The sequence below is a fragment of the Diaporthe citri genome (assembly GCF_014595645.1).
Source record: "Diaporthe citri strain NFHF-8-4 chromosome Unknown scaffold_21, whole genome shotgun sequence".
In the NCBI taxonomy this organism is placed as follows: Eukaryota; Fungi; Ascomycota; class Sordariomycetes; order Diaporthales; family Diaporthaceae; genus Diaporthe; species Diaporthe citri.
The window spans coordinates 133358-148971 of record NW_025064866.1 but is presented as its reverse complement, the minus strand read 5'-3'; the positions used below and the strand labels follow the sequence as shown (position 1 = coordinate 148971).

The following is a 15614-nucleotide window of genomic DNA, read 5'->3' as shown; positions in this document are numbered from 1 at the left end:
CAGTCGTGAGCGTCGTGTCGTGCCCCGCCGCACGGAGACGCGCACGTCTACAGCCAGGCCAGGAAGACAAAGGCGACAATGGCCGCAAAGGCGCTGGCCCCAAACACCTTGTCGTTGCCGCCCACGGCTCCGCTGCTGCTGCTGCCGCTGCCAGAGTCGTTATTGCAGTCGACGGTGAAGCCGGTGGCGGCGCAGTCGGCACTGCTGGAGGTGGAGCTCCCGCCCGAGCTCGAGTCACCGGACCCGCTCCCGTCGCCGCCGACGACGTTTCCGACGCCGCTGCCGCTGGTGCCGCCGGGCACCGAGTTGGCGGAGGCGGCGGAGCTGCTGGCCGAGGCGGAGCTAGCGCCGGCCTCCATGTCGGTGCCGGTGCCCATCAGGCTTGCCAGGACGGTGGGCTTGTCGCCGTCGACGACGGTGTTGTTTGTGCCGGCGGCGTCGGAGTAGTAGTATCCCTTGCCCTTGTTGGTGCCTGGGGCGGAGGTGGCGTTGAAGCACTCGATGGAGACCTCGCTGAAGGTGGCAAAGTCGTAGCCGTAGTTGCGGATGTCCTCGGAGTTCCAGTCGATCTCGCCGCCGGCCCACTCGATGGTGTACTCGGAGTTGGTGGAGTTACCACCGGGCCAGATGGAGAGCTGGACACGGGCGGGCGTCTGGGGGAAGTCCCACTGGTTGGTGGTGGCGTTCCAGGTGTCGGACTTCTTGAGGGTGCGGCCGACCTTGCCGTCGACGAGCCAGACGACCTGGTCCGGGGTCCACTGGATCTCGTAGTCGTGGAAGTTCTGGTACGTGTCGGAGAGGTCTGTGATGTTCTTTGAGTTTGTCCCTGCAAGGAGTTGTCAGCATTGTTATTGGCGGCTTGCAGGCTGCTTCTGCTGCTGGCACTGCAACGGCCACTTACAGACGGGGTTGGCCTGGTAGTAGTAGTTTGTCTGGACCGTCTCGAGGTCGGCGCCGATGAACTCGAAGTCGATCTCGTCCTTGACGTCGGACAGCAGGATGAAGGCGGAGACGACGCCGTTGCCGCGCGACGACTTCATGCGGGCCTTGACGTTGCCGTACCACATGTAGACGGTGGAGGCCAGGACGGTGCCGGCCTTGTAGGCGGGCATCGTCAGCAGGACGTTGTCCTTGTAGACGAGGGGGTCGCCGGACGAGACCCAGTCGGCCTCGGAGGGGTCGCCGAGGTACTTCTCGATGGACTGGACGCGGTCGAGCGAGTCCATGGACAGGCTGCGGGACTCGCAGACGGGCTCGGGCACGCAGCTGTCGAGGCTGAAGGAGAAGCGAGGGTCGCAGCCGCCGAGGCAGTATGCGCCCACACCACACTCTCGCCATACTCTGCACGCCACCGGGCTTGTGTCAGCGCGTGCATCCATGGGTACACAAAGAGACAGACGTTGGTGTCACTCACGCGAGCAGCAGGGCTCATCCTCGGAGCAGGAACTGCCCCTGCCACACTTGGCGGCGAGGACGGAGGAGGCAGCGAGGACTGCGGATCCTACAGGGAGAAGAAGTGACGGCAGCATGGTTGGAATATGTCTGCAGCGGGCGGGGTGATTGGCGAGAGAGACAGAGAGTGCGTGTGGAAAGTCGCGTCGAGTCTTAGGCGTGATGTGGCGTGGTGCAGGAGCAGCAGCAGTAGTAGTAGGTCTGCAGTTGCAGGTGCAGGTGCAGGTGCAGGGTCAAGGTGCGACTGCCTGTTGGTGTCGCCGGTGTGGAAAGGCACACTCTGCTCCCAGCTTAAGCTACAGCTACAGGCTAGAATCCAGACGCAGAGTCAGAGGAGCGAGTGATGGGGGCCGCCGCGATTAAAACGAGTTGCGAGGAACGAAAGACGAGCGAGACGACTCGGGCGGGTGACGATGCCGGAGGCTTTGGGTCAGTGGGCGGGTCGAGGTTGAGAACGGTCTGGTCCACTACTGTAGATAGATGACTGGCCGACTGCTCCGGGGAAAAATCACCAACAAAGCCAATTAACACACTCCGTGCAACGAGCCGTAATAACGAGAGTGAGGGAGAGGGAGAGGGCAAGGGCAAGTTATGGGGATGAGGGCGAGATGGCACGAGTGTCAACGAAGGGAGACGGCAAACCTGTACGCGGAGGGACGAGGAATGGAAAAACAGAAGAGCATTTCTCTCTCTCTCTCTCTCTCTCAGTCAGTCAGTCAGTCAGCAAGGCAAGCAGGCAAGCCATCCACCCATCTGCCCATCCATGCGCGCCCATTTCTTGATCCACAAAGGGGTGTCCCCCTGGGCCGAACAGCCAGTCCTGTCAAATCACAGGCAGCCTCCCCCAGAAAAGGAGTGGAGCGCGACGGACGGTGGAGGGTGGAGGGTGGAGAATCGAGGATCGGGGATCGACGAGCCAACTCCACCTGGAGCTCGATACGAAAGGGAGCTTAACTCGATCGAGCAAAAGCACACCGAGGCCATGCCATGTAGGGATACGGAGAAGGGGGGTGGGAAGGGAGGAAGGAGGGTGTGGTGTGGGCCACTGACCGATCGACTGGCTGACGACTGTACGTACATGTTGTTAAAGAAACGAAGCAAGGAAAAAAAGTTGCATGCATCTGTGCGTTCAGAGAGCATATCTGACACCAGATGGTTTACCTTCGGAATCGGAATCCATCGTTTCAACCGCACGCCTGCAGGTGTTCTCTCGAGAAAGTCAACTGTCGTGTCGGGAAACTCAATTGCCTTCTTTCCCCGCCTCAATGATCACCCACAGCCGAAACCTTGCTGAGCTTGTTTTGCCAGCACCTGAAGCTTTGACGACACGACACGACACGGCACGCCACGGCCCAAGACACATGACACACGAGAGGCTGTCTGCCCACAAACAATCGACCAATCAGTGTCACATTGGCCGTTCGAATGCTTTCGTCTGCTGGCTTGCCCGTCTCCTGGGGTCTACCCATCATCACTCTCATTTCCGTCTCAATCTCTGCCATCCATGTCCATGTCAGCATCCTGGCCCGACGCCGTACCACAATATACACGCGGCACCTATATCTTATCATCTTCTCCACAGTGACCGACCCTCGCAACCTGAACCGTACCGCACAAGTACAATCGGGCGTACCGCAGCGTATTTCTTCTACTGCAGTGTGAAATGCATACACGCGACGGTACACTCGTCACTTGAAAGTACACAACATGGCTGCACACAGCGATATACCAGGTAGACAATAAATAAACGCTTGCATGCGGAGAAACAGGGTCCGCATGCAAGCAGGCAACGCGTGCTTTGCCCGGGTCTGAACTATGGACCTCACTCGACAGGCCGACAGGCCGGTTCCGTCAGTGTCGAGACGTGCATCGGAACAAAAATATCAAACTGCCTCACCCTGCTTGTCCATGGCATCTCGGCCATCCACCCGGCTTGGCCTGCCCTGGCCTGCCCTGGCCATAGCTCCCCCATCCCCGGCCAAGCTTGTCCCGTCCCACACAACCGGGCCGTGGGCACCAACCAGGTCCGAGCCAGTCGACTGTGCTGTGCTGTGCTGTGCTGTGCTGTGCTGTGCTGTGCTGTAGACTGACTGGCTACTTGCTGTACTTGCCTACGACATGTAGGTACCAAGCCATACATCATCGTGGTCAACAAGGACAAGGCATGCACCGTGTTGGCCAAGAAGAAGGAAGTGTGTAAAGATACCGCTTATCGTCAACGCTTAGTTTACAGTATATACCAGTACATGTGCGTGTACGTAGACTGAATGGAATACTCAAAATATAGTCATGTACCTCCTCCCATCCCAATACCCAAAGCTTGGGAGGCAACCCCGGCCGTCTCCGGCAGTTCACCAGCCCACACACCTGCCTACCTGTACCTAGTACCCCGGTGGAGCCTGTACCAAGTGCACTCTGGTACAAAGACGGTCCACGCGCAATGTATCCGCCTGTCTATGCCACGGGTCTTGGATAGTACACATGTACCTACGATTTCCGTACTTCAGAGTATCTATCCACTGGCCTGCTGCATCCGGGTGACCGGACTCACCTCCAGGATGGCTGCATCTCCCGTCACGTGCGACCCACGTCGGATCACCAAACACTTACTGACAACCATGCCCAACACAAGACATTGCCAGAGGAATTTAAAGCAGTATATTGGTGGGGGGTATAACGATTCCCTTCATCAAAATGGCCACCACCTCGTCCTCCCTCGGAAGAATAAGCCAGTCATCACAATCTCCCCGCAGCCAGGTCCCCTACTCGACATCAATAAAAATTCAGTCCTTGTCACCCTCCCTCGTCGCCGCCCAGCAAACAGGAGCCATCCATCTGTCGCCGGGTAAGAATTACCACTTCCCTTGAGATCATCTGCCTTGGGACCAACAAATCGCACCAAGTCATCCGTCCGTCATCATTCCCCCTGCCTCCTCCCTCCTGCTCCTTGAGACCTACGACGCCACGGGCCATCTTATTCCTGTGACCGCGCGCACCGCAGGATGAAAAAAGTCGTCCGTGAATAGGTCGTGTGCGGAAATGATGAGTGTCAGTGGGTTGAGTGTGCGGGTGTGTAAGTCTGTAGCATCCACGCGCCTTGCCGTGCCGACCACGAATTGCTTCAAATATGTCCGAGAATAGCTGCATATAGATTCTGTTCCCAAAAAAAGATGGGCTATGATGTTGACCAAAGACCAAGGACCAGTCGTAACAAGGAAACCTCGCCCGTGGAGCCGACGCCGAGAAAAGAAGAAGAAAGAAAAAGAAGAAAGAGCCCAGCCTGCACACACAACAAACACACACACAAGTCGTCGAGGCATTAGAGGAGCATAGCGTCACGTGTTTTGCGTCGACGTTTCCCGAGCGCCCACCAGTCAGCTCATGGTCCCAGGAAGGCACGTGCCATGGTTTAGTGTCTAGAACGGTCAGAAGGCCCAGAGCCCGTTGATGCACAGCGCGCCTGGCCGGCCGGCCGGGTTTCTGGGGCCTGGTGAAACAACGCCCTCACCATCAGAGTGGCTATATGCCCCGGTCCGGGTCCCTCGTCGAAGGGGTTTGATGTTGACTGGCCGACTCCGAGCGTCAAGGCTTGGGACCCTAGCCCGGAGGCACGCTGCTGGGTGGGCCCTGGCTGTACGGACTTGAAAAGACAGGTAGAGGGGGTGGAGGAGGAGGTTGTGCATTCGGGTCCGGCTGCGGGTCCGCGTTGATGGGTGTAGATCTCTTTTCAGCCTTCTTGCGATTCTTCGCCACTGTTGGTGATGATGACGACGGCTCCTAGCCACGCTTCGCAGGGTTGAAGAGATCTGCGAGCAGGTCGTGTCAATCTCGTGCCACTGCCCAGAACGGGGTCGCAGGTTGGGAAAATTGAGCTGCGTGGGGCTCTGCCCGGCGGGTGCTTGCTTACCTGGAAAATGTTCCTTGGCATACTGCTCGCATGCCTTTGCGGGCTTGCCAACCTTCTGTCCGATTACCTTCCACTTGTTGTTCTCATACTCCTTGATCGCACTCATCAACGCCGCGCTCTGCAAGGTTCAAAGTCAGTATGCTGAGAAGGCTGTCACCGGAGCGCCCGCGCCGCGTACCTCGTCCTCGGCAAACTCTGCGTAATGCATATCCTTGTACCAGTGTTTCTTGACACTACCCTCGGTTCTTGCTGGGAATGTCTGCGGGGGGGGGGGGGAACAGTCAGCTTTGGCTCCCACGGCTAACGCGTTTCCAGCCCGGTCTTCAAGGGCATACCTTGGCAATCTCGGCCCAGCTAGAACCGGAATCCCTCATCTGTTTCAGGCGCAGCTCCTCCGCCGGCGTCCACGGTGTATTCGTCCGGCTCTTTTTGGCCGGAGGGGCCTGCGCGGCGGGCTGGGCGTTGTCGACAGGGGTGGCAGGCTGGGTTGGAGCAGCTATCGGGGCCGGAGGCGTGGGCACGGGGACGGGCGTCGCGATCTGGGGGGCCTGCTGAACGGGGGTCTGGACAGGCTGTGGAGGGGCCGTCACCGGGGCAGTCGGGGTGGGCGCAGCGGCCGATGGTGCGGCGCGCTTGCGACCTCTGGAGGCCGGGGCCGGGGCCGGGGCCGGCTGGGGGGTCGGCTGCTGCGGGGGCTGCTGGTGGACCTGCTGGGGTTGGACAGAAGTCGACTGCGGCGCGTGCTGGACATGTTGCGGCTGGACGTGCTGTGGCTGGACATGTTGTTGCTGGACGTGCTGTTGGGCCGGCGACCCCTGCTGGGACTGCTGCGCGAGATGCTGCGCGTGCTGCTGCTGTTGCTGCTGCTGAGGGTGTTGCTGGACGTGTTGAGGATGCTGGACGTGCTGTGGCACGTGTTGTTGCTGAGCAGTGTGCTGCGACACGGGAATCGGCGGCTGGATCGCGCTCGGGTGATGCTGTTGCTGGTGGTGTTGGGCCTGAGCTTGGGCCTGGGCCTGGGCCTGGGCGTGTTGGGCCTGAGCGTGTGGTTGGGTCTGATATGTCCTGTAGTCCATGGAATCGTTGCGACGGTTCATGTCGGGCTGGGCATACTGATGTTGGGCGCTATATCCCCAAGCAGGCGTGTTAGCAAAAGGCGACTGTTGCTGCGTCTGCATCGGCATCGCTTGTTGGGGTTGGGGAGGCCATGACGGCTGGAGGTCGCCTCGCTGCTTCTTCATTGAGGAGGCTTGACGAGACGAGGATGGGTAGTCGCAGTCAGGGAGGTCGAGACGAGGAAGGGCCCCGAGGGTGGGGACGTCGCGTCGAGCGCACGAAACAAAGCAGGCAAACGCAAGGCGCGGAAGATGGCAAACAGATTAGGTGAGTTGTATGGGCCTGCGTGCCTGCGTGCGTGGTGCGTGTAGGGCAAGAGACAGACAGACGCGAGGACGCGGAGGATGACGTGAACAATAGACCGACAGCAATTGCTAGTCGAGGTGAGGTATCAAGAAGGGGGTTCCAGGGGGCCAGAGCAGTATGTATTTGGCAGAAAGTAGCGAGACAAGATGTGGAGGTAGAGGCAGAGTAGTGGAAGTAGATGTGGATGTAGATGTAGATGCAGAGTCAAGAATCGGAGAGTCCTGGTCGGATCGGTACACAGGGTTGTTGCGTGGAAGGGGGGGGGGCCTCAGCAGCAAGCAAGCAGCACGCAGGGCAACCGCCGCCTCAGCTTCGACCTTGGAGCTTGGGAACCCGTGGGTCGGCCGGGACCGTGTGTGTGTGTGTGGAATGGTGGAGCAGGCGCGAACGCGGGAACAAACAGCTCTAGGCTGGTTATTTTTTGGGGGGGGGGGTGGTGGTGGAAGGGGGGAGGCTGGGAGCAGGGAGCAGGGAGCTTGGGCGCGAGCTGGGCTCGTTCACCGGCGGGGGGAGCTGGGCCTGGGCTGGAGCTGGAGCTGGAACTGGAACTGGATTTTGGACCTGTGGGGACTATCCCGACAATGGGAAGGTTCCGGTGGTCCCAACGCCTCCAGCACTGTATGTGTGTATGTAACTGGAGCCAGTCCCGGTACCGACAGACTCCCAATACTGATCGATACCTGACAGCTCGTGGCGCCTGGTGACCCTGACTATGTCCCGTCTGCGGCAACAGCAACAGCAGCGGGGCGACGGGGAAGGAGCAGCTTCTTCTTCCTTGGTCGAGGCTTTATACGGTGATGAGTGCTTTCCAACGTCGCCCAGGGTCTGATGTGATGCCCATGCTTGTTTGGTGACGGCGTCTGGGAGGGGCGAGGGGGGGGAGGGAGAGGAGTAAGGCAGGCGTCGAGGTTGATGACGGCAACGAGGGAGGGAGGAAGGGAAGTGAGAGGAAGGAGAGGAGGGATCGGGACCGGGACAAACAAGATATGTGACGGGGTACATGGGGTACATATCTCAGATCAGACGGGACGCGGGCAGGACACAGCGACAGGACAGGGCAGGAGCATGGGGCAGGGCAGCCCACTAGGGCAGACACGGCAGGCGGTCAGCCTGAGAGACCCTCCCGAAGTACCCGGGACCTGTGGGCAAGCCACTGAGCAGGTTCCCTCTCCAGGTTCCCCCTCGGGGTTCCATTGCGCAAGCCTCAGTCCCAACTGGCAGGGGGGACGGCCGTTGTGGACTCGACAGGACCAAATTCAGCCGGCAAGCGGGCAAGCAAACTTTTGAGCTGAGCCCGTCAGACGCCCAAACTGTGATTGCTCCTTGTTCGGACTTGATAGGGTCCTCGAGCCATTGACAGGTCCTGGTCTGACCCTGGTCTGACCTGGTCGACGCCGGTAGCCCAACTGAGAAACGAGAAGAGAAACTCGACCGTGCCCGGAACTGCATGGCGGACTGCCAGCCAGCCTTGGGCGAAGAAGCAGGCGCATGGCGCGACGAATGAGAAGGAAAAGAAAAAAAAGAAGTAACATGTGGAATACGAGCCGGCGCGGTAGGGGGCACAAGCACAGGCACATGCAATGGAGCTGGAGAGAGCTGGAGCTGGAGCTTGGCTTTCCCTCGCGAATCGAGCTCTGAAGGCGACTGGGGACCGGGGGGGAAGGGGAGGAGAGGAGGGGTGGTTGGGACCTTGGGGAATGAATGACATTCTGGGCGGTGCTCTGCTGGAGGGGGTGCGCTCGATACGAGCGAGGTACAAGAGAGGCGGGTAGTCACTCACTTGAAACCATCTGGGTGGTTGGTGGAGTTGCCCGGTTGGTACGCCTGGGCGTAGTTACCCGGCACGGGGCCAATGTGCCACTGCTGCATCTTCTAAATTTGTCGATGCGCGTCGCGCAAACTGTCAGCAAAGTGTACGCACGCGGTGCCGCCAATTGCCAGATGCGCGCACAGCGAGAGCGCAGGTGTGAGCGAGTGAGAGAACAGGAGAGAAGAGAGGATTCGGGGGATAAGAGAAGAGAATGGGCAATCGAGCGCAGAGGGAGTGAGGCAGTGTGCAAATTGGGGTGATGAGAGGGCGAAGTACTTGTTGCGACCCTGAGGACGGAAGAAAGGACGGGTTAGCCATGTATTCAACCAGCACTCCCAGATCGGCGGCATCGGGGTCGTGATTGAGATTGAAATGGCCGCCAGGCCCAGGGAATCCGACGGCCTGCGCGACGTGGTCCGCGCCCAGCTGGGCCCCGGTTTGGTGGTGCTGATGATGCTGCTGCTGCTGCTGCTGCTGCTGCTGCTGCTGGCCCCCCTGTGCTGCAGCCTGTGCTGCTGCCGCTGGCTGCTGGGGGTTCTGCGGCATGCGCGCAGGTGGGAAGCTAGCATACGACGCCATGGGTATTGGTGGCACCTGCGTCTGCATGAGGCGCAGACGAGGACGATCCAATTTGCAGGTGTAATGTAGTATCTGGCAATACTGGCCGGGGTACAGTACGGTACGGTACGGTACGGTACGGTATGGTCGGTTGTATCCGATTCACCCAGTCCTCCTCAGGTCGGTATGTCTGTGTCCTGTCTGTTGTTTTCTTTCGTTTCCTTTTCTCTTCTCTCACCCAACCGCTTCAGAGTCTCAACCACGTCCTCTCCGTCTCACCGCAAACACCACCCCCAACTCACAGGAACAGGGCGCCCTGCTCGGTTGCATAGCCCTGTTCCAGACACGGGTTGGGATTGAGCGCAGCTGCAGGTCAGGCGGCAGGACTCGGTTCAGTGGGCGGGCAGAACGGAAATAGAAGACAGAATTTCCTCGAGAGAAAAGAAAAAAGTGGCGACGGCAGACTTTTTTGTGGGGAATAACCGGTGATGGTTGGCTCCGGCTGACTCTGGCAAGGCCGGGGGGTGGGGAGGCGGCGGCGGCGGCGGAAAAGGCAGACGGCAGAAAAAAAGCGAGAGACAGGCCGATCGGCAAGATGATAGGGAGAAAAGGTCTGCGTTGAGTCGTGTTGTGACGTGACGTGCCGAGCCGTGCCGTGTAGAAGAGTTATTTGTAGTTTGAGTACTCTTGAAGCAGGACCCGGTGCCGTGAAGACGCATGTGTGGTGATTTTTCCCGCCTTATTTTGGTCTTGTTGACAGGGAGGAACAAAACAGGTGCGGGCCGGGCAGGGCAGGGCACAGCCATAGATCAGTGTGGTGTTGGTGGTGTCACAAGAGCTTAGCTCGGGTGCGTTTCTGCGCGGCGTTGGCCCCCAAAGTTTTCGGCGTCGAATCAAATGAGGGCGATGACGACCGGTGCTGGAGCTCAAATGCCGCCGTTTGCACTGGTCTGTCTTGAAGGCACTGGTGACCTGATACGGGGCGTGCAGCGGCTGTTGGCGGCTGTTGGCTGCTGCCGGGCTGCTGCCGGGCTGTTGCGGCATGTTGGTGTTGGCCCCGAGGCGCAACGAGACGAGGGTTTGCTATGTGTCCGCCCATTGAGGCGAGCAGCAAAGGCTCTCTTCTCTCCCGATGGAGGGAAGGGGGGCAGGCTCAGACCATCTTAAGAGGTTTCTGAGGAGTAGGTGCATGTGTTGTTGTTTGATGGTGGGCGGCTGTCAACGGGGAGGGCCACACAAAGGCTGAAGCAGGCACAGCATGACCATGGTCGTGGTCATTGTCGTGGTCCAAGTCCAAGTCCAGGGAGCATCGTGTTCCATGGTTATGTCGGGTGGCCATATCAATCCCGATGCTGGCTGTCGTTGCTGGGCCTTGTAGAGATGTACTCGGTACATGGCAGATGCGGCTCTGCAGATGCCAGGAGCCAGGAGCCAGGAGCCAGGAGCCAGGAGCCAGGAGCCAGGCAAGACGCAGTAGGCAGCGAAAGGGAGAGAATGGGAGGCGGTTGACGCGCCGGACGATGGCACAGACGCCAGGCGCCAGACACGACCACGACGTCGGAGGCAAGGGTGAACGTGGACGGGTGAAATGGTGGTGAATGGTGAATGGGTTAAATGACCAAGTGGATGGTTGTTGGACTTACGTGCATGTATCCTTTCTTGTCTAGGTACTGAATCCTGGCACTTGACGGCCGCGATGCAGCTGTGTAGGGGGTGGTCGACTGTAGTGTGTAGTTTGTAGTGTGTAGTGTGTAGTCCGGTGGACAGGATATGGTCGAGTTTGTCGCAGGTACTTTGTGGGCAATCCGCAGCGTGTACCCAAGTAGACAGTCTATCGGCCGAGACGTTTTAGATCGGCTGACTAATCGACCAAACTGGACGGAAGGGCTAATGATGACGGAGGTGGGAAAGAGAGGCTGGGCTCCGTAGGTTACGGCAAGGCCCACGACAGGGACAGGAACAAGCAGGGTAGCTTCCTTTCCTTTCTGCAGGAGGCGGGGAGGGATGGTTTTTTCCCTCGTCCTCCTTCCTCGCTCTCTCTAGGCTATCTCAATCTCCAAATCTCTCGTACAGGTAAGCCTGACAGGACAAGGAGCACATAGTGGCTCGAGCGTTGCGTTGTAGCTATGTACTGACTAAGGGTCAGGGTCAGGGTCAGGGTCAGGGCCAGGGTCAGGATTGCATTGTGAGGTCACCAGGCTGCCAGGTCGCAAATCATCTAAATCGCACAGCTCCTTCATCCTGTCGTGGAGGTAGCCAAGTAGTGCAAATGTACAGCAACGGCAGTCCCGCATGTACCGGGTTTCTGAACCGTGGGATAAATTCTTCAATTGAACTGTACCGTATCTTGACCAGACGCCTGTACCATTCGTTCTAGGTACCCAGGTGGCTTGATGATACAGCCTTCACCATGTTACCATGTGTCTACTGGATGCGGAAGCACCTTCCTTCCACACATGGGCTTTGCAGCTGAAGTGCTGGTCAATTCAGCAGCTCCAGCTGACCTGCCCCAGCTGGGTACGGGCATCATGGCAGGTACGTATGCAGCATCTTCCCCACCATGTCTACCAGGTACGTACCCGGTACCACCTGGGCAGCTAGTCAATACTGCCACACTGCCTCCAGCAGCCCTGTGCCCCCGTTTTGACATTCCAGTGTTTTGATGTTTCTTACTGCTTGGTGCGAATACGTTCGTCCGTTTGCTTTCGTCGGGTCTGGATCTAGTACCTACCAGTAGTCTGGGACTGCTGGTTGTACAATTAGAAAGGAAAGCATACCTCAGTCCCCGCTAGCCCCGGATGTGGAAATCCAACGGGCAGGATGCCAGGCGTTGTGCCGTACCATACCATGTCGAAACCTACCTAGATAAGTACCTAGATACCATGTGTAAGTGCTGTTGCCGTTCGCCCCTACATCTACATTTTTAGGCAGGCGCCGTCTTGGAGAGCTTCCTCGTCACGAAATACGCAAGACAGGTACAGTACTGATATTCTCTTGTCTACTTCTCTCCTGATCCATAACAGGTCATGAACCTTGGGGACCGGTCGCTCATATCCAACGACTCGATTTTTCAGACCGAGTTCCTCGTCAGGCTGCCAACCACCCAACCAACCAATCGACCACCCAGTGAACCAGTTGATTCCAATCTGTTCTCTTCCGCGCCAGCCTCCGGGGAGCAGACATCAGTCGGGTGGCGGTGGTCATGATGTGGTGGCTGGGTCACATACAGAATTCCTTGTCTGGACGGTGTCCATCCACCGCCCGTGGCCCACCATGGAGTGGACGGTTCGCAAATGGTTGAATCAAGGTCGACCATCCGGCCCAGCCGCCCTCTTCCCGACAACAAGGCAGGGCAGGGCAATTACGGCATCCATGGTCTTCACGCCGTCCTTGTCTGCACAATCCGCGGAGACGTTCTCGGATCGGGAGACTAGAAACTTTACTCTGGGAGAGCTGGGATTGGACACGGGCTTCTTCTGCTGTGGGGGCCAAACAGTCTGCTAGCTCCCTCTCTCCCCATCGAGCACGGCTCACGGCACGCACTGGGGTCGGTACATCCGCTTGAGGTCACCGTCAGGTTGCCCGAGGCTCACCAGGGTCCCACGTCCAGCACGCAGAGCGCCGTCAGGCCCTAACCCGTCCCGCTGCACCGTGTGGAGCTCGACGCCACAGCCGACAACGTGCTGGTCGCAGCCGTCGTCAGTTGATGTTGGCGAGGCATCCTGGCAAGCACTTTCGTAAGCCCCGACCACAAGTACTGTCTACTGTACTTGTATGTGTACAGGCCGTCTGCCTGCCTGTTCCTACCAGAAACTCATCCACATCAAAAACCGTTGTTCAGTCTGACCTAGGAAGACTACTAATCCAACCTGAGCGCTCACTCGCTCGTTGGCTCGAGCCGGCTACAGACGAGCTACTCACTATCTATAGGGATCTGTAGGGGTCCTCGTTCGACCAGTAGCTTCACAGCTAGGTGTCAATTCGGTTGCTTGCTATGCAAGACAGCTGTTGCTGAGCAGGACCCCCTGCCAACATGGGCCACCGAGCAATTGCAGCACCGGGATCGCAGCACGCTCATGTCGACTGCCGACCTAGGCTCTACGAAATGGCACTATTGTTCAGTCTAGGCGAACCTTCAGGGTCGGATTGACTGGCCTCATCCTTTGCCTGAATGCCGCCACGGGAGAGTGCCGCCTCGCAATCTTGCGCATCTACGCACACCGACGAACAGGATTCGGACCACCAGTTTAGCACGGATTGTCGTCTCACAATCCAATACCCTCGCATCTGTTTCGTTTCAGTCAGGCTCCGATATCACCACCAGATCCTGATATTCCACTTTGGTCTAACAGTCAATCACGACACTCAAGACTTACGGCGCATGGCCGTCCCACGAATCGTGCTTGCGCGTATAACGGCGGTTATGCCACCCGCCGCATCCTGCAAATTGTCTGCCATAAGGAGCGGACGGGAGGGCCCTGCAGAGGAGAGGTGAAATTGACTTTTATCAGCGAAACCCAAAAGTCTGAGGACAGAGCAACACCCGGTGAATTGCATCTTGCCTGCAGGGCCTAATTTCGAAACCCGCCCTGGCGGACGAGCCAATAAATGAACAATCTCGTTGGATCAAAAACCGAGGCCAGTGCGGCGGCGGCTGTCATAGATGTCCGAGGGCGAAGTTCGGGCCTCATGTCGCGCCTCGAGCCACGCCGCCACACAACAGACTCAACTGGTGGACTAACCGACGAGCCAGGCTGGAGATCTGTTACCATATGTGCTTGCGAACCAAGACTGGTCCACATTGCAGTCGATCTTGATCCGCTACAGGAGCCTGATCGATTCTTTGAGCTTCACACCGACATGCTTCAATACATCGAAGTCTCTCTCCGTCGAAGTCTCTAGACCGGGGACATGTAGAGACAATGCATCGAGACAATGCAACCATGTTTTGTGCAGAAGTATCTCAGACCACCCGTGAAGGCGAGCCCGACTTGAACCGCAACAAGAAGCAGTGCCGAGAGCACCGGCCGGTCCCAACTTCGCCAGAGCCCCGGTCTCCCGGTCCGTGTGGAGCTCCTTGGTCCGGAGATTGGAACGGAGGAGGCCGTCATCTGCGAGTTGAGGACCGACAGCACTTCATTCGTGCCGGCAGACCTCGAAAGCAGCTTGTATTCAATCCCCGATTCTCCCTGGCAGCTTGAAGTTCAAACACCCACTGGGCAGCTCAGTGGTGGCCCAGACCAGCCAGCCGTGCCGTCTGGCTGACCCCCATACAGGTTCCGCCACTCCCCAGGGAGCTGGGGCCTGAACAGTACCTTGTGTGAACCGTCGGCGCCTCCCCTGTCGTGAGGTTCCAGATGTTTGGATGGTAAAGGCAATGGTTACGGCAGCGTAGTAGACTTGCATCGTTTAAAGTGCAATCCCGGCCTGCCATGTACAATGGAATCAGTGTAGGCACAACTATCCTTCGCAGCTAGCTGGATCTGTCGAGTGGACACAGCCTCGCGAGATATCGACCGCCCGCGAAATGCTTTCCTCCACGACCCAAGGCAGATGGGTAAAAAGTCGAGGTTCCCAACAGTGTGCATGACACTGTGGCATTTGCACCTCACCAGGTAGCGTTGAGGATGGGGCCGCGGCCTCTGCGGAACCACGGCGAACGGACGAAATGCAACAGCCACCGGCGGTCACTCCCAGCAGCTGCGCCGTAGAAACTCCGGCTCGACTTCGCCATGGCCGATCCTGTGCCACTTAGAATGGCTGCTCACCACGACATTCAAAGCAAACTGACCTGTCCTCCGCCCACTGTCCAACACAAGGACCAGGGCAAGCCGACCTCTTTTCTTCCACACGTTCCCGGCGGCAGTGCCATGCGCCGAAGACGATACAAGTCGTGTCCTCCCACCAGAAGTCGTCGGCGCAAGAACCCACGTTGGTCGATACCGGCGAGAAACAGAGCAAGACTGCACAAATTCATCCATGCCTTGCATCCACGGGCGGCGAGGTCTCCCGACACGACAGAGACACCGATTCCGAGATAACCAAGCACTCAGTGCGCGGTGCTTGTCTGGCTAGACTTACGGACTGTCGTGAAGACGTCGTCCTGAAATGTTCGCTTGAACATCTGCCCGCTTGACATCCCCGGAGCGTCATGCCACGACTCCGGCCTTGTGAGTAGATAATGCCACCTCACAAAGACAGAAGACCAGCATTGACATCAATCAGCTTGGACGTCTCGAGGTGGCGACGTGGCTTCACCCTGCCATAGAGGGTGGTCACCGAGGCCCTGTGGTGATGCAGAAAGGGTGCGTGGTGATGAGATCGGTATGCCGCACAAGACGGAGCTCCCACTTCTAAACATGGGCGTCGTTCGTTCGGACCGGCTGTAATGCGAGTCAATTGGCATAGTTTGCAGCGTGTTGGTGTAGGAAGGACCTCTGGGTGAGCAAGCGATCACGACCTACT

The 15614-nt window shown here is 58.3% G+C and overlaps 2 protein-coding genes across 2 annotated transcripts; both read right to left on the bottom strand.

Annotated features, from left to right (window-relative positions):
- Window positions 1-47: 47 nt before the first annotated feature.
- Window positions 48-1529, bottom strand: INS49_007516 (uncharacterized protein; the record flags this gene model as incomplete). Its single annotated transcript, XM_043168279.1, has 4 exons — window positions 48-826; window positions 902-1253; window positions 1325-1341; window positions 1415-1529. The coding sequence occupies 4 exons, from the start codon at window positions 1527-1529 to the stop codon at window positions 48-50; spliced, it is 1263 nt and encodes a 420-aa protein (XP_043016865.1).
- A 3700-nt stretch (window positions 1530-5229) lies between these two features.
- INS49_007515 (uncharacterized protein) lies at window positions 5230-9197 on the bottom strand (the record flags this gene model as incomplete). The annotated part of the gene is made up of 6 exons (XM_043168278.1): window positions 5230-5258; window positions 5360-5477; window positions 5538-5618; window positions 5695-6484; window positions 8562-8653; window positions 8868-9197. 6 exons carry the CDS (start codon window positions 9195-9197, stop codon window positions 5230-5232), a joined length of 1440 nt encoding a protein of 479 aa, XP_043016864.1.
- Between the last annotated feature and the right edge of the window lie 6417 nt (window positions 9198-15614).